Source organism: Rhamphochromis longiceps, linkage group LG18, assembly GCF_057381845.1.
Source record: "Rhamphochromis longiceps isolate RC_006_pf linkage group LG18, R_longiceps_female_GT1.1, whole genome shotgun sequence".
Taxonomy (NCBI): Eukaryota; Metazoa; Chordata; class Actinopteri; order Cichliformes; family Cichlidae; genus Rhamphochromis; species Rhamphochromis longiceps.
This window is the reverse complement of record NC_140574.1, coordinates 29,354,787-29,378,787: the sequence shown is the minus strand read 5'-3', so window position 1 is coordinate 29,378,787 and position 24,001 is coordinate 29,354,787. Positions and strand designations below refer to the sequence as shown.

The 24,001-nt window shown below is 40.9% G+C and overlaps 2 protein-coding genes and 1 long non-coding RNA gene across 4 annotated transcripts; 1 reads left to right on the top strand and 2 right to left on the bottom strand.

Moving 5' to 3' along the window:
* The first annotated feature begins 1,823 nt into the window (after nt 1-1,823).
* On the top strand, nt 1,824-21,319 carry ap1g2 (adaptor related protein complex 1 subunit gamma 2). The gene is made up of 22 exons (XM_085388226.1): nt 1,824-2,975; nt 3,567-3,769; nt 4,235-4,359; nt 4,517-4,658; nt 5,044-5,140; nt 5,241-5,317; nt 5,417-5,512; nt 5,736-5,816; nt 6,612-6,710; nt 6,810-6,865; nt 7,611-7,724; nt 12,073-12,213; nt 13,668-13,722; nt 14,116-14,238; nt 14,817-14,906; nt 16,100-16,227; nt 16,320-16,424; nt 16,581-16,707; nt 17,300-17,462; nt 17,706-17,857; nt 18,224-18,322; nt 19,730-21,319. Exons 2-22 carry the CDS (start codon nt 3,569-3,571, stop codon nt 19,826-19,828), a joined length of 2,370 nt encoding a protein of 789 aa, XP_085244352.1. The 5' UTR covers nt 1,824-2,975; nt 3,567-3,568; the 3' UTR covers nt 19,829-21,319.
* Nucleotides 3,778-8,412, bottom strand: LOC146648652 (uncharacterized). Of its 2 annotated transcripts, none has more exons than XR_014908390.1 (3): nt 8,275-8,412; nt 5,682-5,876; nt 3,778-3,916 (listed from the first exon to the last, which is right to left on the bottom strand). It is a non-coding gene; the product is annotated as an uncharacterized LOC146648652 (long non-coding RNA). The 2 variants fall into 2 exon arrangements; XR_014908391.1 differs by having other exon boundaries at nt 5,695-5,876.
* Nucleotides 21,062-22,722, bottom strand: nedd8l (NEDD8 ubiquitin like modifier, like). The gene is made up of 4 exons (XM_085388227.1): nt 22,565-22,722; nt 21,740-21,787; nt 21,575-21,657; nt 21,062-21,481 (listed from the first exon to the last, which is right to left on the bottom strand). The coding sequence occupies exons 1-4, from the start codon at nt 22,580-22,582 to the stop codon at nt 21,358-21,360; spliced, it is 273 nt and encodes a 90-aa protein (XP_085244353.1). The 5' UTR covers nt 22,583-22,722; the 3' UTR covers nt 21,062-21,357.
* Between the last annotated feature and the right edge of the window lie 1,279 nt (nt 22,723-24,001).

Sequence of the window (24,001 nt, the reverse complement as noted above, 5' to 3'; positions counted from 1 at the left end):
CTATTTATGAGAATGTTAAGGCTTTGATGGTTAACAGGAACGTATTAATTATATCTGACATCAGTGAAGTGTTTATGTGGGAGTCTGTAAAATAAGAAACTTTCATAGGCTATTGTGGCATATATTCATATATAGTTTTTTATTTTAAAAAATGTAAATGAAAAACTAAATGTCAAACTGATGAACAGATGTCTATTACAAAAAATGAGTTGTAAACAAAATCGATACTCAAATAGTAGCAGCAAGGTTGTGTTTGTCTGCTGCCCTCTACTGGCCTGGGATGTCATGGCAGTGGTGGTCTGGTTTCGTGTGTGGTTCAAAAAGCATGATGTAATTAGTAGTTTGGTGATATCTGAGTATATAATCACAATGCTTCTAATCTTTCTTTGAGACACTTGGAAGAAAATTACTGTGAGTATTGCCAATCTCTGTGGATTTCTCCACCTACGTAGGGGTCAGCGTCTCTGCCTTCACAGTGTCGCAGTCAGTTTGCCCCCCTCCGTTTCCTGCCTGTTTCATTATAGCTGGAATTGCTGTGCTTTAATTCATATTTTTCCATGATGATTTTGGATCAATATCTGTGGATTCTGCACAAAAAACCAGGGTGCAAATAAGAAGCTAAGCTTTATTTTTTGAGTCAAATGGAGAAGACCTGAAATCTATGATTATATTTGTTTACAAGAACGTCTTACTCTGGTATAATGGCCTGTGGTGCTCTGTGATTACTTTCTTTACTTGGTCTTGTTGTACTCCATTTTCTGAACTGTTCCTCCAGTGGTAAGTCCACATGTTAAGCAAACACCATCTGCTCCTGTTCCCAGGATGTTATGTCTTTGGTTCTGCTTTCAGGCTGTGTTTTGCCAGTGCAACAGAAGCCCGTCTACCACGCCTGCTGCCTTTATTTATTGCTTTTGGCCTGTGTGCTCACCACAACCTTTTCCCATCACCACACACTCAGATGGTTGCATTTCCTCTAAAATGAACCGATAAACTGACTGAATAAACTGATTCTTACAGTGAATCTTTTCATGTTTGGCATTTCACCTCTGAGATGCCTGAAAGCACAAACAACATGTAAGGCTTGTGTGGTAGAGTATTAAATACAGGGGTCAAGAGGTGACAACAAATGTTATTATATTAATACTGGTCTGGTTTTTCCTCACAATTTGTTCCAGGAAAATGACTAATCTGTTGTAAAAACGTGGTGGCATACCCGCTAATGAAGGAGAACCTGGGGCTACAAAAGAATTAACACCTGATGAAATGTGTTTTTAATCAACTTTGTTCCCCTAAGTTTTTCTTTATTTGCCAATGAAATCCTTGTGGTTATTCATCACTAGAAACTATTTTTATGTAGAAACACATAAAAAGAGTCACAAACACAAATTGTGTCCTAACTTTTTGACACAACTGTAAACACATTGGTGTGAAGAAATCATTCCTGGAAGATAATTCCTAGAAAGAGGAAACACCTCATAGTGTTCTGCACTGCTGGCGTCAAAAGGCTTAGTCCAGAGCTCTTTTGCTACACTGAATGGCGCAATATCATCTTTATGCATATTCAGTGCCATTTTTTTTCTTTTACCTTAACATTTTTAAACTTCTCCCTTGTGTCCCTGTGAGGGTGTGTGAAACAATGTATTGTTTATAGCATTATGTGCTGGCACTATCACCCCACTATAGTAACAAAAACAAGTCTTTGCACTTTATAATTATTTTATTACATGTATATATTTTCTGCCACATTATAGACGATTTTCCTTTTTTTTCATCTTGTAAATTTGATGTATGTTAATAAAACTTGAATAATTATCACATTTTGATGGTGCTTGAAAATGGGATGTGCTGATGTCTTCATAAAGTCTCTGTTAAGTCTTTATAGCACACGCTGCACGCCATTTGTATTGCTCTGCCTGCTGCACATTCTCATCAATGTTTCATCCACCTGTTGAAACGCCTGACGTAGACTAGGTGGAGTCCACCCACAATGACTGATCAAATTGCGGAAGTAGTGGACAGGTACGGTAAGCTGAGGTGGGTCAAATGTCACATCATCGAAGCTAAAGAGGAAAAGTACTTCTGCCTTCACAATAAAAGCTTGATCCCATGCCCCATTCAAATACTGCATGCCTTTTGTTTGTTTGTTTGTTTGTTTGTTTTTGTTTGATTTTTTTTGATGAGCCAGAAGCTGACATATGTTATTATTCGCGTGTAATTTTCAGCTTGATTGTCTTTTATCCAGACCTAGATCCAGTCTACAGCTTTTTGGTGACCTGTGCCTGCATGTAAGTCAGTGGCGTACTTGGTGTATTTGGCAGTCTGACATTTGTGTTATAAACTGGCTGTTTGCTAAAGTTTGCATGTTGTAACCGGATCCTGTGTGTCGTTTGTAACATTGCGAATTTTGGGACTTTCTTTAAAAATACAAAAAAAAAACAAAAACAAAAAAACAACCCCAAAAAACAAAACGGTGAAAAACAAAACCCTTTTAAATAGAATTGATGGTTGATGATGAGACTGCATATGTTCTCGAGGTGATTTATACTTTTATGGAGATTTATATAGAGATAAACAGAGATATATAGAGGTAAAATCTCTATTGTATGTCACGTGTGCGTGTGAGTTTGTGCTAGAAAATAGTTTTTTTTTTTTTTTAATTGATTAAAAGTTCAAATATACAATAGCTTTAAGACATTCTTCTCACTTCATTACTGATAGGATTATTAAATATGTATTTATTTAACTGTGTTTCAAGTGCTATTTAATTTTGTTTCACTGTTTTTGTTATAACTATCAAATTGACCTTTAATTTGAAAGTTGTGACAGGAAATACAATGTTAACTCCTGCTATTTTAACGCTAACTGTATGGATACAGTAATTGGGTTTCCAACCAACTGACTGCCGACGTGTATTGGAGGGGCGTCGGTTGAACGGCTTTACTTTTCAAAACCTGGCAACTCTGTGAACTGTAGAGGTATGTTGTTATTTTGGCGCTTTAAAACACACACACAAGCAGACTGTTATGCTAGCGTGGCTAGCTCAGTAGCTCGACTCTTTCCTCCATGCCAGGCTTGACAGCATCTGCAAGGTTAGCTCGGATCGGTCAGTGCGCTAGCCTCTGGCTCGTTTCTCTGACATGCATTACCGACCACGGAAGAGTCATGCTAATTTTGTTAGTTAGCCTGTTCATTTAAGTATATTTCCCCAAGTCTAATTCATAAAAGTATTGGTAGATGACAGTAACTTTCTGTTTATTTGTGCTCCATCAGCCTGTCACCAAAGAAAAAAAGAAAGGAAAACACTAGCTGTTGTTTAAGTTGTTTTTGAATTAGCCCATCTGAGTGTTTTTTACTACGTCCTGCGGTGTAGTGACGGCTTTAATAAACGCCTGGAGATGTTGTTACAGGAAATGAAATCATATGTAGTGTTGTGACACTCTTGTTTTCTGTTAATAACATATCATGCTCTTTCCTTCACAAAACAACGCATACTAACACATCTCACCATTCACCCCCACCCACCTACCCTCCCACACACACCCACACACACACACACACACACACAGCCATGTCTCCATCAGTGCCCCTGCAGGAGATGATCCGGGCCATCAGGTCAGCCAGGACGCAGTGTGAGGAGCGGGGGGTCATTCAGAGGGAGTGCGCGGCCATCCGGGCACAGTTCAGACAAGCCGACAACGGAGGGCGATCGCACAACCTGGCCAAGCTGCTCTACGTGCACATGCTGGGCTACCCAGCTCACTTTGGTCAGGTGAGGGGATTTGGCTAATGCCTGTCATGGGGTTTCTTCGGGTTAAATGAGCCAGGGGAGGTGAGAAGCCGTCACAGTAGCTGGAGGGTCTGGGCTCACTTCGTCACACCATATCAGCCGTGAAGTCGTAATGTCCAGCACGTGCATCTTACAAGGAATGAGCACACAGTGAAGTTAGGCACGGAAATGCTCCCTTGTATTGCTAGCAATGTTGCTGGTATGTGCTTTGTTAAGCTTGTACTTTTACCGTTACTAGAGCACTGTGAATTGTTGTTAATGCCCTCAAGCAAAGTCTGCGAAAGCCCTCGTGTCTACGAGGGTGGACACTGGAACTGGGCCACTGAGGCCCTCCCTGCTGCTCTGGAGCTGAGACTGACCTCCAGTTGAGTGGTTAAATGGTAGGGAACTTTCCCGGGGGCATTACTTCACTTTCACTTTTAAAAGAGCTTTTGCTGTTCATACTAGATGGAGTGCGTTCGGATGATTGCTAGCCCGCGCTACAGTGAAAAACGCGTAGGATACCTGGGAGCCATGATGCTGCTGGATGAGAAGCAGGACGCCAGCCTGCTCATCACCAACTCTATTAAGAAGTAAGAATAACCCAAACTCGATGCTGTTGTCATTCATATAAGGTGGTGCAGTTAATGACAGATTCCTTAATGTGTAATTGTACATCTTGGAAGGTTTACTGAAATAATGATGATTTAAATAAAACACTGAATATTTTTATCTTTTTGTGTTTTTCAGTGATCTGTCAAACAGTAACCAGTACATACAGTCTCTAGCTCTCTGCACACTAGCCTGCATGGGGTCAGCTGAGATGTGCAGGGATCTGGCGCCAGAGATTGACAGGCTGCTCCGAGCTTCCAACTCCTACATTAAAAAGAAGGTGAGGACTTCTGCGAGGAATCAATTATTCATCCAGCAGCTTTTACCAATATTAATATTACTACCAGTGAGGTGGCAGTTTAAAAGCAAATCTGTATTGTGTTGTGTGTGATTTGGCAAGCTGTATGTTATACTCAAAACACTGACCTAAGCATGTTAATGTCAGGGATAATGTATTATGTATGTAGGATCCATTTGTGCAGGTTGATTGTTAAATATTCATCATAATCATCTAGTGTGACGTAGTACAACTTTTTAGGATGCGTACTGTTCCCTATAGGACTTCAAATCCTTCATGAGCTGTAAAACTTGTAACATCCCACCGTCATGTGCTTAGTGGACGTGTGATGTAACGCTGCTGATGACTTGTTCCGCTGTTCTTTCAGGCTGCTTTGTGCGCTGTTCACATCGTGAGAAAAGTCCACGATCTGGGAGAGCTCTTTACCAAAGCCGCTCGCTCGCTGCTCACTGAGAAGAACCACGGTTAATAATATACTTTTATGATGTACACAGTGAACTCGTCATGCTGTGAATACTATTTTCAGTTTATTTCTTATTGTTTTTGGTTTTCATTTGTCTTCAGGCGTCGTACACGGCGCTGTGGTGCTCATTACTGAGCTGTGTGAGCGGAACTCAGAAACACTTGAGCGCTTCAGGAAGGTATGAGGGACACACACACACACACAGATTACTCTTGATCAGATGTTGTCTGTATTCCTACATGTGTGTCGCAATGTGGTTGTGCTGTGTGTATTCCAGACGGTACCAGATCTGGTTCAGATCATGAAAGGTCTCGTCATTTCGGGTTATTCTCCAGACCACGATGTGGCAGGAATCAGCGATCCCTTCCTACAGGTCGGATTTCATTCCACTAACCCCTTGCACATCCCAGCTACACTTTGTGTAAAGTCAGAGTCGGCTAGCAGGACTTATTTTTACTACTATGTGCTGCTTCATGGCTCGAAATCTTCAATTAATGTAGTTTAATTCTGTGTTACTAATACAAACACTAGATTATTGTCACCTCCCAAAATCACCTCCCATCCACGTGTTCCTTCTGTCGCGTCTCCAAACACAGGTACGCATCTTAAGGTTGCTGAGAATCCTTGGTCGCAACAATGAAGCAGCGAGCGATGCCATGAACGACCTCCTAGCTCAGGTATAGTGTTCACGTTCACCAAAAAAAGCTTTTCTTTGGCTCAGTTCACATCAGTCAGATCTGAAAAAAAGTTTCCACATGTCAGCCATTTCAGAATGAGCAAACATTTCATTTGACCAGTCACCTGTCTCCTGTTGTTTACATGACCCTGAAAGTTTACCTGAAATGCATTTTTATGATACATGAGAGCCAGCCAGAAAGTTCTTCTCAAAACTGAAACTGTTTCTCATAGAGATAGAGTTGAAGCATGTGTAACTATTTTATTTATTAATATCTATGGTTTCCTGTGGCAAATGGCATTAGTCACTCACTCATGTTGCATGTGTGACTAATTCTTGAGAAAAGCTGCAACCCAAAATCTGGCCTTTCTGCAGAGCAGTTTTTTTTTAACTCTTTCCTCCATAAAGACAGCGCCCGTTGACGCCTCCTCTACCTTTATTAATGAATTTGGTACCCCCGTATATATCAGTAAAGACGTGGTTTGATAAGCATTAGAGTAGTTTCTAGTGTTTTTTCAAAGGTAGCTGCGTAGGCAGAGACCACCCTCACTAACGTCTGATGCAAACTCAGTCATTTTGTTCTATAAGTCGGTCGGAAACTTGACAGAAACTGCTCAGTTCAGCTTCACAGGGTGAAGAGTTAAAGAGCTACCAGTGCAGACACGTTTTCAGATATGTAGCTGTCGTCTTTGTTTATCTGATAATTGTAGTTAAAAATACCCTAGTTTTTAACTATACTCTTATCTAATTGGCACTGTACTAGCTGTGTGTCTGCCTGTTTGTGTTTACCATACAGGTGGCGACCAACACAGACAGTACAAAGACTGTGGGCAATGCTGTGTTGTATGAGACTGTTCTCACTGTGCTGGACATCAAGTCAGAGAGTGGCCTCAGAGTAAGAGACTGTGTTTAGTGATGTGAATACATTGAACATATTGCTGACTGATCAAATTATTAATTCATAGACATACACTTCCCTTTACTCATGCTGCAGGTTCTGGCCGTGAACATTCTGGGAAGATTTCTTCTGAACAATGACAGAAACATTCGGTTAGTTCTATTTTCCTCAGATCTTTGTTCCTCTTCCCTGTCTAATCCTCCCCTGTATGCATTCCTTCTCCCTTACTTATCTCTCAGGGTGATTTCACCTTTTCAGGCTAATGGAAAACTCACTACAGCCAAAGAGCGAAATCTCCCAACAGGCTCTTATCGTCTGAGCTGACTAATTACTTTCTCTAGAGCCATTACTCTACAGCCACACCAGAAGGTCACGCTGCTCACTGCTCATGCTGAGCTCTCAATTTCAGACCATGTTATTTTCCAGCAGGCGCTGCTGCGGTTTCCTGAGGGTTTTATTGTGTTACAATCTTTTTCTGGGTTCGTCCCCATAAGGGCCCTGTGGGCAGACAGGTCTGTCTAGTTTCTACCCTCAGGTCCTCTGAATCTCTCTGTTGCAGAGTGACAGGTTTATTCCTGCAAGACCTGCCTGACTAGGTAGCGTCTCTCCTGCGTCCACATAAATACTTGATCAGTCCATGAGTTATTTGAAGTGAAGTGATGAATTATTCATGCTTGCAAGCTGAGAAAATTAAGATTTTCTTTTGTTGTTGATCTTTATTGTCAGGTTGAACATTTTTTGAAATCACATTTTAATAATTTATCCACTGGATGCGTTTCCACACACAGTCACTTTAGATGACCCTGGTGTAGCGAATTCGGCTTCATTATAATAGAGAATGATACTTAAAACTTTCAAAACATTCATTATTTTTGGCTTTCGTGTATGTCTGTTTAGCTATATCGCCATGACCTCTCTTCAGAAGATTGTTGGGACAGACCACAATGCAGTGCAGCGCCACCGAGGGACTATAGTAGACTGCCTGAAAGACCAGGATGCTTCTGTTAAGCGGTGATTTTCTTTTTTTCTTTTTGCCTAGCACAGCTGTTCAACATCTGTAGATGTTCTGTTAAAATGATTCTAGAAGTATTTGATTTCCTGTTATGTTTTTGATACTTTTTAATTGGCTCACATTAAGTAGTGATTGATTTTTATAGATGAAATAACAATAAAACGACGTAACAGTGCCACTGACCTGGCAACATTAACATTCTGTATTTTTGGCAGGTGTAGCTTCCCACTGTGCTACTCACTAACAGTCTGAACCTCACACTAAAGCTTGATGCTAACTACCTTCTCTAGTTTCATCATGTAGCCAAACAGATTTTATTGTGCTGTAAGAAAAACAAAATAATTAATATATATGTTCATATACAATTAATATTAATATATTGCAAACTAGTATATAGTAGAGATGGACCGATCCGATATTACGTATCGGTATCGGTCCGATACTGACCTAAATTACTGGATCGGATATCGGAGAAAAATAAAAAATGTAATCCGATCCATTAAATATCACGAAAGCACCTCACAAAACTTGCAACACGCTGTAACTCACCTCAGAACGTTAGCACTCGGAGCAGTATGCATCACGTGATAGAGCGGCTGTGGCATGCGGGACCTGTCGGTGGTCTGGATAGCATTTGGAGCTTCGCTAGCAACCCGGCATTTCATCTCCGACAAAGTTATCCCTGAGAGAAGTAAAGCAAGTGTGTAAGTCCATCTCTGAATGTTTGTAAAGCATTCCTGCGTTAAGCTTAACAAGCGATATATGGAGCGACTGCCTCTTCTTGCTGCTACTTCAATCATGAATAGGGTTGCCAACCGTCCCTTAAAAAACGGAATCGTCCCGTATTTCGAAACAAAAGTACACGTCCCGTATTGAGCTAATAAGGGACGCACTTTGTCCCGTAATACAGTGAGAATCAAAAGTAGTCTATAAATGTTAATGGAATTAACGCTTTGTTTGAAAACATTATTCCCAGCCCCTCTCCTGATTTGTGACCAATGAGCTGACAGCACACTTATGACAATTCAGATTACCGCTCATCTCATTGGTCGAGGAAAGGTCGCTTACGGAGAAAATACCGGAAGACAACAGATGACCACAACAAGAAGCATGGCCAACAGGGAAACAAACGCCGACACTGCGGTGCAAGTCTCGGACGACAGTACACCTAAAGCTGGGCAGACACTGTGCGATTTTTTCAGTCGCGTTATTCAGCTCCTGCTCAAACTGCACGATTGACTCGCAGGGGTTAGAAGTTGGTAGGTCACGATGCAGGTCTCACACTATACGGCCCGATGCTCTGATGCGACCTGAGTACTCACACTGTGCCTCCATAAAATGAAGGTTATAACAGAAAATCTGTCGCGCTCTCCCTCTGTCTTTCACTCACACAGACACACCACCACCACCATCAACTTTGCTAAATTGCTAATGAAAAACATTGATCAGGCAGCTGTGATTGAGCAGCAATGTAAATCCAACTATTTTCATGGTTGTTGTGGTCGTGATAATTTTGTGAGGCCACATCGAAATGGCTCGGATGAGCTTTCCAAAGTTCTACAAGTTGTGCCTCCATCGCTTGTGTCCAGATCACATGCTGCACAGCCGTGCTGCTCCATCTTTTTCGCTGACATTTGTGTTTGCGCGTGCGCAGTGTGACAAACTGCGGTGACACCCTCACGACCAAGCGATTGATGATCGGGAGCTGGTCGTGAGGTGTTAATCGCGTCTCGTTACCCCACGTATACTACACGACGCACGATGAAGGCCAAAATCGGGCCGATCGCCAAATCGGTCGCACGACTCAAAAATCGGTTCAAAATGGGCCAAAAATCGCACAGTGTAAGCCCAGCATTACACTCACACAGACACACCACCACCACCATCAACTTTGCTAAATTGCTAATGAAAAACATTGATCAGGCAGCTGTGATTGAGCAGCAGTGTAAATCCCACTATTTTCACGGTTGTTGTGGTCGTGATAATTTTGTGATGCCACATCGAAAAGGCTCGGATGAGCTTTGAAAAGTTCTACAAGTTGTGCCTCCATCGCTTGTGTCCAGATCACACGCTGCACAGCCGTGCTGCTCCATCTTTTACACCAACGTTTACGTGTTTGCGCGCGAGCAGTGTGAGCGGCTGTGATGAGACCCTCACGAGCGATTGATGATCGGGAGCTGGTCGTGAGGTGTTAATCGCTTCTCGTTACCCCACGTATACTACACGACGCACGATGAAGATCACTCAAAAATCGGCTCAAAATGGGCCTAAAACCGCACAGTGTAAGCCCAGCATTAGAGCAGCAATGTTTGTTCCCCTCAGAGAAAGGGAAGAATGGGAAAAGGAAAACACCTGGCTGGAAAAAGTTAATATGTGCAGTGAATATCAGCGCTATGTGGCCAGAAGTGTGATAATATAATTTATTTTGTGTAATAAACAACTGCAAGGATAGATGATTACAAATAGATGACTAATACATAAAAGTAATACATAGATGAATAATGATGATGAGTTAAGATGCGTAATCATGGGAACAAGCGGGTTTACAAACAGGAGCAGCTGATTAGCATTAGAAAAGCTGAAATAATACCTCAACTGAAGCCAATTGTACTAAATGCACTAAATGTGCACTGTTACAAGAATGTTTTTCTTTCTATTGTTTTCTATTATTTTAAGTTAAGCAGGACAGAGTTCTTTTAAAGAAAGATTTACTTATATTCTCAAAAGTTAAGCATGACAGGCTTCTGTTTAAGAAGGAGACCTGTTTTATTGTGTTAATGTTGTCATTTTGAGCTAAAAATAAATGGCTAAATGATCATTTGTTTCACATGTGTTCATATCACAAAGAATAAACATCTACTTAAATCAAATTCAAGTCAAATGGTTAAAAAAATAATTTCACACACAAAAAAAGAGCTAGAAAATTCACCACACTGGGAAGGGTGAAGACAACTGGGTCGCCCGGCCCTGGCCACGAGGTGTCCCTTATTTATTTTTCAGGGAGTTGGCAACCCTAATCATGAAACTGATCAATGATCAGCTGATCGGCTTTTCTGTCGCGAGTCCGTGTCTCTTGTTTGCTTTTGGCCCACTTTGCACCAGAAAGAGGAAACCAGCAGCTGAACAACAGCAGCACATTTAAGCTTGATCAGCTGTTGTTAGAATGTATTTAATATTACTTTCTACTCGAGGATCTTTTTCTAAGTAGCTGACGCTGGTAGCTGTGCAGGGGCGGATCTAGCAGGGGGGGCCGATAGGGCATTAACAGGGAAAAGGGGGCACAAAGACATACTTTTCTTTCTTATTCTCATTTAAAATGTCTTGTTTTTAATAATTAATTATCTGACACCCAAAGTTTTAATTTGATGTAAAATGAATAGAAGTCAATTACTGTATATAGTAACTTTTAAGTCTAATATACCCTAGTAAGCTATAGTACTTTTTCCTTTAGGAAGGTACCATCTGTGCAGTCTGCAATTTTGTTGAAGAAAGCTGTTGAATCTATTTAATATTTCTTGAAAAATAATTGATTTCTGTGCATTTTTTTTCACACTGCATCAAATTAAGGTTGATTACGTCGATTAAGCATCATGAGGTGGAGTGTGAGGGGTGGTTCCCTATTTTTTATTTATTTATTTTTGTTGTTGCTGGGAGTTGGAACCCTATTAGTTAGGTTGCTTAATATTTATGCTAAGTACTCTTTAAAATACCAGAATAGGGAGGATGGTGTAGGTTTAAGTTTATTAGATTGATCAGTATTGCTGAACTATGAAATATTCTCTTTTGCATACAGGTATAACAGAATAGCTTTAGTGTAGTTGTTGTTTTAAACTTGAGTATGAACTTATACAAAATGCAGCAAGATATTTAAAAAACAGTTTTGTTGATTAAAAAACACTATATCGGATTCATATCGGTATCGGCAGATATCCAAATTTATGATATCGGTATCGGTATCGGACATAAAAAAGTGGTATCGTGCCATCTCTAGTATATAGTAGTTAAAAAAAGCATATTTTGCTGACTAATATCAGAAAAGTTTGCACATCCAGTCTGTATACTCAAAACTGTAATGCTGCTCTGGGACTATTTCTCCTTGGTGATATGTTTTCTAGTTGAAGAGTTCCTCCATGTATTTTGATCCAACCAGTGAGTTGTGTTACAGACAGATCAGAGTGTTGCTAAAGGGATTTTCAGCAAACTTGTAAATGTTGATGGACACGGAGAGTTTGAGCAAGCAAACATCTTATCAGCTCAGAACGTTTTGACCTGAGCTGTAACAGCACAGAAGGATCAGCTTGTATATCCAGCATTATCAGCGTTGTTTCTCTTTTCCGATCCATCCAGCCGTGCTTTGGAGCTTTCTTTGGCTCTGGTGTCAGCCTCCAACATCCGCTCTATGATGAAGGAACTGCTCAGCTTCCTCTCCTCCTGCCCCCCTGAGCTCAGGTCTCAAACTGCCAGCGGTATATTCAATGCTGCTGAAAGGTAGGTGAAATGCTGCAGAGAAGACAGTGTAATATACTTCATACACAAAGTGTATCTGCAGCGCTGCTTCAAGGTTTGTGAACCCTTTAGAAGTTTGTATATTTCAAATGAGACAACAATATAATATCTGGTCACTCTGGGGTCAGAAAAATTGTTATTAAATGTCCGTTTTAGCTGCTTCCTTTATACAAAACAGCTTCAACTCTGGATTGTTGATGGTTTACTTATGAACTGGTCACTTCAGCTCCAGCTTTTCTTTTAGATTGTGTTCAGGACTTTGACTTGGCTGTTTAAAAAAACATTAACAATATTATTTAACCATTCTATGGTTGAACTACTTGTGTGCTGAGGGTTATTGTGCTGCTGCATGACCTAATAGCATTTTACAAACAAAAGTTCTGACAGTTTTTCTTTGCAAACCACCCACAATTAAAGGCTAGTCCTACCAAGACCAGCCCAAACCATGATGCTACCACCACCATAGCATACCTGCAGCCTTCTCATTTGTCTTGGTGATCTGTAGTACACTGCAGATGTGCAGCAGGGACTTTTTGTCCTTGCTGCCTTGCGTCCTGACTATTACAGGCCTCATTTTGAGCGAGCACTGATTTTTAATTTCCTCTTTTTGTCTGTCTGTTGATTGGTGGAGTTAGAAGTCATCCCAGAGTCCTTTGTTTGTGCTTTGAGTGTGAACATCAGAGTGTGAGGGATCTCCAATCTTTAAATATAAACAGAACGCCCACTCACAAGTCACTGTACTCCCACTAAATGAAAGCTTCTTATTCACCTTCATTTCATCTCAATAAGTTCATAACCAGATATGATCATTTCTTACCTGTGTCATGCGTTTTCTTCATCTTTCTTTTAAAAACCTGATGATTTTTTATGTCACATTTAGCCAGAGTTATAAAAAAAAATCTGATGGATTCACAGGCTTTTCATCACCACTGCATGCATGCGAGCACATACACTGTATATTCATGCGTATGACAAAATGCGGTTATGCAGCTGTGTAAGCCTTGAAGCTGTAACAAGAAAAGTGCCTGTGTCTACGCTGTATGCACCCATCTCTCTCTCAGTGTCCGTCTCCACATACACTGATATTCCTGTCTAAGTGCCACCGCGACTGAATAGCCTGCAGCGTTTCTACTGTGTATCATTCAACAACTTGAGGCACTTCTCTTTTTCGATGTGTGCTGAAGACAGAATATAGCATGGGAGGATAAGGGGAAAAGTTGCTGATAGAGGCATAGGCTGTAAATGGATTTAGGGCTATGGCAAAGAGCTGGGGATGCTTGAGGAGAGACGGTAGCTAAGCAAATAAACATTATTGTGTGTGTGTGTGTGTGTGTGTGTGTGTGTGTGTGTGTGTGTGTGTGTGTGTGTGTGTGTGTGTGTGTGTGTGCGTGTGTGTGTACCACTGAGTTAGCTGTGTGTGTCTCTGTCTCTGTCAGGTATGCTCCCTCCCAGCGCTGGCACATTGACACCATCCTGCATGTCCTCACCACGGTAAATGCTGCCTCTTTTACAGGGTCCTCTTTCATAACTCTTTGTGAATGCATTATGATTGTGTTAAAATATGTTTTTAATACATTAGACTTCTAGATTGTGTGTACCTCATCTCTCAAGCTTTTAGATAACAAAGCTTTAAATGTTACACCGATCTAAGAGAATAGTTAAGTGTAAACTAGTCCTGTGCAGACAAAATGATGCAGGATAGAAAAAGTGCTTGGAAGAGCATAACTAGGAAGAATTAAAGGTTCATAATGTGTATTTATTGCTATGAAAATCTCCCCATAAGGGAGGTTGTTGTCTCTGAAGGAATAATGTAGGTTACCCCCAAATTAGCTGTTTTGTTTATTTTCTAGTATGGTGTTTTGTGTTTGATACCCATTCTGCCAGGCAGGGGGCGACGTGAGAGACGAAACGGTGCCCAACCTGATTCAGCTCATTACCAACACTTCAGAGCTCCACTGTTACACCGTTCACAAGCTCTACCGGGCTCTGCTCAGTGACATCTCGCAGGTCTGTGAGTCTGGATGGTTTCTGTTCTCAGAAGATCATTTCAGAATTCTGAGAATTCAAACACGGAAATTGGTCTCCTGTTTGATATATAATATAAAATCGTTACGGTCTGAGCGTATCAAACAATAAACTCGTGAAAAAAAAGCAGCTCTGACTGCAGATGTGGTGTCGTTAAACATGAGGATAATGATCAGACTTGAGTCAGTGAAAGTGGGTCTCAGTCCACAGCCTCACTGATGAGAGATGGTCATAATTTTGTGTGTTCATAGAGTTTAAAGTTAATTAGAATTTTTTGATAAATTTCCCTCTTAAGAGAAAGGGCTGTAATAGTCCTGAGTCAGACAGAGCTGCTTTGGCTTTACTGCTTTGCTTTCAGTTTGAAATTGGCTGATGCAGACGGCTTTATTTTCAGATCCAAGCTGGATGAGTATTTACGTATCTGCAGCCCAGCACTGTTTCCTATTTTTCCAGCATCTGGGGAAAATGGCTATGATATTTCAAACCGCAATGCAGGCCAGTCTGGCAACATCACATATTTTATGTGCTCTGTAATATTTATGTAATATTTGTATGTGCAGCAACCTCTGGTCCAGGTGGCGTGCTGGTGTATCGGAGAGTATGGAGACCTGCTGCTGACAGGAGAATGTCAGGAGACCGAACCTGTGCAGGTACACAGAGCACAGCAAACACTGGTTTAGGTTTTTATTTAATTCATGCTTGTTGCTCTCTGCTGCTCACTGCTGCAATAAATTAGCAATCCAAATTTTTTGTCAGATGATGTCATTTTAAATACACGTTATCTTTTAGGTTTTTCCATGTAAAAATTCTCCGGCACAAAGATAACAGTGTAATTTGCAGTCACAGCTACAGCTCTGAGCTGGGAATAAATAGGTAGTCGGCACAAGCAGGGAAGAAGGAAGGAGCAGCATTAGCAGAAATTCAAATTTGAAATTCTTCTGAAAATTAGCAATGGTGATAATGACAGGAGCCTTTTTTTTTTTTTGTTCAAATCTCATTAAATATTCATCCCCTGAATATTTTAGTAGTTCATGTCATTGGATTGTCTTCAAAATAGATCTCCTTGATCAAATGCTTCATAAACCCATAATTACACACATTCCAACATGCAGAAAAAAAGCTGATAAAGTCCATTGATTTTTTTAATGAAGCACTTTTCACTGTAAAACTGCATTGTTGTGCACTGTTGCATGGACGTAGCCACAGTGACATCAAGTGGCTTGTGAATTTTCAAATAAAAGCCTGAAGATCGGCGTTTTCAGTGCTTTAAAACCAGACGTGACGAGTAAAGGATGGATCTGACTGAAAAGTCTCACGCTCACTGGACAACTTGTCAATTGCACCATATTAGCCAATGAGCACAAGCATTTTTTTACTCAAAGGATACTTTGAATGAACAAAATTTACAAAATGGGCTTCATATTTCATTCATTTTGTCCCAAAATAAGTGATTTCCCTCATAAACTCATCAGTAAAGTGGTTACAGAGGTCAACCTATCAGGTGACATTTGACTCTGGCTAATGCTTGAGTCAGTCAGCCAGTACGGGGACACATATGCCGACATGTGTCTCTCTGATGATCTGTTTTGTAACACGTCTCTATTGTATAGCAATAAAACAAGTGACCACAACTTTTTCAGTAGCAAGTGTAACATCGCTGATCTAAAAAGACTGAAAAAAGTGTTAGTACAACATTACTTAGTTACTGACTGTGTCTTCTGATAATCTTCTCTGTTTGCTAAATAAATAAATTCAGCTGAAATTACGAGCACTGCGTTTCTTTTTTAGATTAAAAAATGTGCTGCCAGCTGTCAAACCTTGCACTTACATGTCTGTTGTTCAGGTCACAGAGGACTACGTCCTGGACGTCTTGGAAACAGTGCTACAGTCCCACATGTCGTCCCCGTCAACAAGGGGCTTTGCTCTGACCGCTACAATGAAACTCAGCACGCGCATCACTGAGAATGTGGAGTAAGAAACTCTTGTGCAGCAGCAAACAGTGACTGTGACCCTGTGAATCCCCTAACTGCGCCTCTTTCTCTTCATAACTCTACTCCCGACAGTCGAATCAGAAGCATCGTCAGCATCTACGGCAGCTGTATAGACGTGGAGCTCCAGCAGAGGGCAGTTGAATACAACGCTCTTTTCAAAAAATATGACCACATGAGGTACTGAAGGGAGTGGTTAGGTCAACATTTTCTAGAAAATGAGATGTGGAGCTGTTTTAGGCCTTTTATATATTGTCATTATAACCACTGAGGAATTTACTGAATAAAAATGTTTTTTTCTGACCAAAAGAGCTGAAATAGTCCTTCTTTTCACAGGGCAGCAGTGCTTGAGAGGATGCCTGTGATTGAAAAGAATTCACAGGGTCACACCAACGGGGAGACCATCAAGGAGAGTCAAACAGTCAAAGTCAAGCCAGGAGAGCCACAGCAGCCTGCTAACCAGGTACAAGGTGATGGGAAAAATTCAGTTAGGGTCACACTTTAGCCTGTTGAATAGATCAATCCCAGTGTCTGGGTCTGACCTCCTTTTTAGAGAGATCGCCCCTCTGGAGAATTTATTGTTTTAGTTTAGATTTCAAACTTAAGTTAATACTTGACCAAAGCAATAAGCTAACATAAAATTGCACATGTGATAGGGTAGGCTTTACTTCATTTTAGCTTGTCATTCTGTAATGGGCTGTGATTAAAAATATTGGTTTCACATTAACTCCACAACGCTTTATGAACATTAGTGGTTGTGTTCTCAGATCCTTTGCTATATTGGTATGTTTGCGGGCTTTTCTCTTGTCTGTTTTATTATGCAAATCAAATTCCAGTAAAGCTAAGTTTAACAGCTGTGGTCGGGTGTTAAGAATAAGGATTGAAACAAAATGGGTGGGTCTTATTCATTCAGCCAGTTTCATGTTTATCGTAGTATTTTGGACATTTTTCCAGAGCTGTTTTTAGATAAAGTTTATTCTGTTAAGCTGTCTTTTGCATATAATAATAATGTGCAGTCAGCTGGATTATCTCCTCCCCTCTGTGGTGTCTCTCAGGTGTGTGATCTGTTGGACCTGCTGGGTGGCTCTGAGCAGCCTCTGCAGCCCAGCCCGGCATTAGGCATCGCAGCTCCTCCCATTCCTGTCAGCACACCCAACACTGTTGGAGGAGACCTCCTGGATCTGCTTGGAGGGTTAGAGCCCACTCCCATCACGCCAGGTCTGACCTTCACATATACACACAACGAACTACAGAAACAGGAAACAGGGCGTGATTTTTAGGCACACAGCTAGAGAATTGGTTGAATCGGGTCACTGGATAATCTCTGGAATGTCACGATAATTAGAAGAAACCAGGTGGATAGGGTTGAATTGAAGTTTGCTCTTTAAGGGACTGATGCACTCTCCGTGGCTAAATACTGATTTTAAGCTAATGCAGCCTTCTACACTGTATTTTCCATAGTTGCCACAGTGACTGTGTATGAGAAGGACGGTGTGACTGTAACACTGAGTTGTGAGAAACAGTCCGATTCAGGCCTGACCGTCACACTCACCGCCTCCAACTCCACTGAGTCAGACATCAGAGGCTTCACCCTGCAGGCTGCAGTGCCCAAGGTTTGTATCAGTACCAGCAATAAAATCCTGCTAATCATTCACTGATAGATGATTAAACTGCTGTTCAAGAGCCACCGTCTGCCACACATTTAACCAGTATGTGCGGATTATAGCAGGAGCGCAGTGGCTGCTGTGAGATTACTGTTTCTGAGGCTCTGAGATTTTTTTTGTGCAGCTTGTTTAGTAAAACCTTTAGAAGCAGGACCTCTGCATTTCTAATGTCCTGCCCTACAGCCCTACTGATAGGTGTCACTTTTAGCCCCTGTCACGTCTCATTGGTAAACACCAGTGCAGCAAATGGATTTGAACAACGTGTGTGGGTTTGGGTGCTTTCAACTTCAAAGCTTCATTTGATCCTCCTTCCAGAGTGTCCAGTTACACATGAAGGCCCCCAGCGGGGACTCTCTTCCTGCAAGAGGCACAGCTAAAGTGACCCAGATGGTGGTCCTCAACAACCCCAATAAGGTGGTGTAAACACACACACAAATAAAGCTGGTATTCACCTTCGGCTCCCAAAATATCTGAGGGTTTGTACTGCTTGCTTCAAATCACCTGTAACATTTCAACATGATTCAAATGTGGAATTTCTATCTTGCCTAAGCTGCTACAATTCCTCTTCCTGAGGCAGTCCTTAGTGACTTTGCCAGTGTGCTTGGGCTCATCATGTTAAAAACGTTCACGGCTTTTAGACAGAGGCTCAGATTTGCTTTAATCAGCCTTGAACATCAAAGGACTAAACAGGCCCGGCCTTGCTTAGCTTCCAATCAGTTTAGATCAAGTGTGCTTGGTGCGAACCTTTTTGATTCTCAGTGGGCAGCACCTGTAATGTCACGTGACAACACAGCCATCTTGGGTTTGAATCCACTGGCCAGCTAGGCTGTGTGGGGTTTGCATGTTCTCCCTGTGTTTGTGTGGATTTTCTCCGGGTTCCTCCCACAGGCCAAAGACATGCAGTTGGTGAGTGTAAATTGGCCGGTATGAGTGTGAATGCTAGTGTGATTGGTTGTTTGTTCCTTTGTATTAACCCTGAAACAGACTGGCAACCAGTCCAGGGTGCACCTTACTTCCCAGTCTTTGACAGCAGGTATAGTTCCAACCCCCTCTGACCTTGAATTGGATAATCAGAAGAGAATGGATGGATGGTGTGTGCAAGAAGACAGGAACCAGAAGCAAAAACTCCAAACCATAACATTTCCAGCACCCTGTTTCAACTTTCTCTCCAGAGCAAGTTGTTTCAAAAGGCCTGATTTTTGTCCTTATATTCATTGGACTTCAAATTGGGGTTTACTCGCATCTATGCCATTTGTACATGAGTTTCCTTATAGTCATGTGATTTATTTCAAAGAATCTCCTATGCTCTTATACTCATGCTCACTCTCAAGGACAAAGAGAAAACCAGAGCCGACATGTCAGAGGTTTACGAAACAAAGGTTTCACCTGTGACTTCCTAAAGAGAAACCAATTACTGGCAACTCATCTGGAAATACTGGGTCATATTCATTTTTTTCACATTTTAGGTGTGATTAATGCAGAGGTGTATTTACTGAAGGTGTTTTTCATTTAAATCATGAGCACGACAACAAAAATGTGTTTTTATATCAGGCACTTTTTAAAGAGATCCAAATTTTTGCTTCCTAAATTCTGTCAAAAAGCCAACAGGTTCAGTGGTTGCACTTACTTTTTGCATGACTGTATCTGCAATCTTTCTGTGTCAATGCTAAAATACGAGGTGTTTTCTCATCTTGAACAAATATCTTGTATTTGACATGATCATTGCAATATGTGCCCCACGTCAGGCTTATTGTATTCTAATCACAGGAGACGTAGTGCTCAGTGTAGTAGTGTGTATCTAAGTCCTGCTTCTCCTTTCAGGTCAATCTAAAAATGAGGCTCCGCATCTCTTACACCAGCCAAGGATCAGCTGTTCAGGATACGGTCCAGATCGACTCCTTCCCTGGACTCGGTCAGTGATCTCAGCCAATCAATGCAACAGGACTGAGACACCAGTCTGTGGGTGAATGAGCGGGCGTCGTTTCTCTCTGACGCAGCCTTTCTACTGACACACCCTACACACTGCCGGTCCTCGGTTACCCTGATCTCTTGTTTCTATGTGTAAGAAACACGGTTCTCTCAGAAGCCTCGTGTATGGAGTTGCATCTGTCCATTCCTCAGGAATAGATCAAGGAGATTATTGGAGTGGACACTGGAATATGCAGGTACAAAATGGAAAAACATAAAATACTTTTTTTTAATGTTGCATCGACAACTGTCTATTAGATATCATTCAGGGTTTTTGTTTACAAGCTGCTACAGCTGATTGTATTCAGTGTTTCACTCCACAGTAATATAAACTTTGAGGGGCTTCTGTCAGTCATCCACCAGATCAACACACACACACACACACAGCAGTTTATGCATGCTTTTAATAAATTTGTCTTTACACTGATTGAGAGGAGGCAAACACTAATTAATGAGCTACTACAACTAATTTATTATATCAGATACACATCATTTTATTAGGAAACGCAAATATATGAAATTTGGATGAAAGGAAGCTTTTAAACACAACCTTGAGTCCTTCATCTTTTTTTTCCCCCTTTATTCACCTGATCAGCAATATCCATGTCCTGAACCATTCCTGTGCCTTTCATCCTCTCTTAAAATGTAATATTTAGCTTTTGAGGCCAAGATTATTTAACTTTGAGTTGTTTTGTTTTTTTAATCACTCCCATACAAGGATTTTCCTTAATGCTATTCTTTGTCTGTTGTTTACCAAAATGAGTTATTTTCTGATGTAAGTGTATGGTGACGCAAAAGGAAAAACACGCATGATGCTGTCTGGAAAATCTATATTTTAGATATTCAAAGTATAAGCACAAGAGTTTTATGACTGTAAACAAAGCCAGCATATGACTTTGATAACTCATCTTAACCCCTTTTAAAACCACTCCGCGTACTGGATGTCAGCAACGGTGCTCTACATGGATTTCACTGGAGTCTTTACCAGACTGTTTGTATCACTACCTTAACTAAATTATAGACACAGAAGGAATCATTTGACAGCAGTTTGGATTGTCTTTCAATCTTCAATTTCATGTCATTTTCTAATTAAAAACTGTTTCCAGAATCCTCAGCTGTGACTTGATTTCAGTGTGTGTGTGTATATATATATGTGTGTATATATATCAGAGGACAACACTTAGATCAACTTCATCATTTATTCACAAGCAAAAAGACCACAGTGTTGTCAAACTGTCTCTTCATGGGTGCCTGCATTAACTGGTCAAACTCAGAAAGCCAGTGTGGGATTTCAAAAACAAGTACAAAGGAATTAGAACGTCCTTTTTTCTTTTTAATGTTTCCGGTTGATTTTTGTTTTGTTTTGTCGTTTCCGTCGGCCTGGAAACGGAGGATTTCAGATTTCTGCGTTGAAACATGGTTAGACGATGACAGACACCTAAAGCGTTGGCACTCGGCCGGCTTCCCATGATGACAGCGACTCATGACGTGGAGGACAGGGGTAAGCAGCAACTGTGGTTTGTTGATCCTCCTCTTAGCGCCAACACAAGATGGAGCACTGAGCCTCCCTGGATCTTGTAGTCTGCTGCCGTCTTCTCATCATTCCTGAGGTTCACAAGACAACACAGGAGATGATTAGAGTTCGCAGGAGAACACCTGGAGATCATATGCAGATAGCTGCAGAGCAAAATGCCTCACATCTGTTTTCCACTGTAGATAAGTCTCTGTTGCTGCGGTGGGATCCCTTCCTTCTCTTCCACTCTTTCTTTAATCCGCTCCACCTTGATTTGAGCAAAAACAAGAGATTAAGCAACAAAATCTAGCAGCTGCATATAACAAGGACTATTTATCACAAGATGTTACCTTATCTGTGGGCTCTATGTCAATCTCTATTTCTTTTCCAGTGAGAGTCTGAAACATAACAAAACGATTATAGAAACACTGAACTTTCACAATCCTAAATGGTTAAGAAGAAGGAGGAATTCACCAAGGATTTTCTCTGGGCTCGAGCCAAGCTGCCAGGGAATTTCAGCTACTATACTATTGTACATAAACACTGTCACACAGTTACGGTTAAAATAAATGTCTTGGGACTTTTTTGGAAATTTTTGATCCAAAATTTGATGTAATTTTGCCAGATGATTTGAACTCTGGATTTGCATACAGCGGTTTCGAAAAGGATGCCCGTGTCGGTTAATGGAAAAACTGATTATTTTCACTACTAGCCAAGTCGCCATATCTCTGTTTATAGACTCTGTTAAACTTTAGAAACACGTCAACATTTCGGTCGCAAGTACACAATGAAGTCTCGTGTCATCGGTAGCGTAAACCCTAAACATTTTTTGCCCTTTTTGCTTTGTCACAACTATAAAGTATTCACTGGTTGTAGTACAGCACGGGCTAACCTGTTTTCAGTCACCAAAACTAGATGTTAGCAACGATGAGTGTTAGCAAACGTCAAACAATAGCAACTTAGTGAAGAAAGAGCAGTTTCACTTGAATGATCGGGTGCTTAACACTGATCTGTTTCACAGCATGTCGGGTGTAAGTTGGGTTTTCTGTTGCCCCAGGCCCTGAAATAAATGAGCGAACCGGCTCTGTGATATTAGCGGGATATCGAGAAACAGAGACGGGACTGAACACCACCCATGGAGCCCGGGCTAGAATCAAAGAAAGTAATGTTCTTACCTTGACTTTGATCAACATGCTGAATGAAGAAAATAATACTAACAAATTTTATGAACAGCTTGGTGAACTAAACAGCAAATTGCCGAATAACAATCTACTTCTTCTGCTAACCGGACTTTACTTCCTGTGTCACGGGCTAACATTCCGGACATGACGCCGTCACAACACACCAGCATTTTTGTTCCTCTCTGACGTATTAACTTCTAAATACAAGATCAGTTATTTCAATATATCTGTTATTTCAATACATCTATTTCTAAAGTCGCAGGCAGATTTCACGTGAACAAAAGAATGTACTTTTGTACGGCTTGAATTATACCCCATATGTACAAAAGTTTTGGTAAGTAAAATCATGGCAGCTAAATAAAAGCAAACTTCCAAAAAGCTATACCATTATAGATTTATGTAATCGATTTTCAGTAGTGATGCAACATCATATAAAAATATTGCCTCCGACAGCTGAATTGTACTCATCTATACTTTATTTTGAACTGCAAAAAGAACAAATATAAACAGTAGTCCTTATGTGCAAAAGTCTTGAATCACTCGTCATTTCCGCATAATTTCCCAGGAAAATGTGATTTATTGAAGCACACAAAATACACATAAATGCAGAATATAAGGCAAAAACAGTTTGTACAATTCTAATGAGCTTGAAAGTTAATATTTGGTATGACCATCTTTATTCTTTATCACAGTCTGAACTCTCTTAGGCGGCTTTTTTGTCATTTCTTCAGGTAGCCTTTAAGTTGAAGAACAGTCAAAGCTCTTCTCTGGATGTCGCCTGCCTTTTGTCCCATTCTCTGTCATGGTGATCCCACACTGCTTCACATATGCTCTTACTGCATTGTCAGCGTGTGTGTTGAAAAATAAAACTGTTGCCATTCAGATGTTTTCCCATGGTGGATTAAAGTCTGATGGCACTTTTCTGCATTAATGGTTTTGTCAGGATCCCCAACAGCAGTGGCTGAAATACTGACCCAAACAATGACAGAGCCTCCACCATATAGACACTCACTATTTCACCTCTCTCCTAACCTCCTCCATACATACAGACCATAATTCCAGTCAGAATGACTCATCACTCCAAGACCTGTTTCATTGATTTTCAGTCCAGTTGTTGAGCAATTTGGTATACCTCACCCCTTTCTTCCTTCCTTAAGAATGGCTTGTTGACGGCCACCCTTCCTAAGGAAATGACTTTCAGGTACTGAATACCAGCTGTAGATAATCTTTTAGTCCTCCCTCTTCTTCTCTTGTGCTCTAGCTGTTCATTAAGGACACTGCCCACTGTGCTAAAACTTTTCAGCTTTCTTTGGGAATTATGTTGTTGGTGCAAAAATAAAATTTTAGACAACTGCCAACTAAACGTGCACATGTAAGTTTACCTGATTTATGCTTTCTAGGATATTTCTTCCAAGTCTTGCATGCATGTCA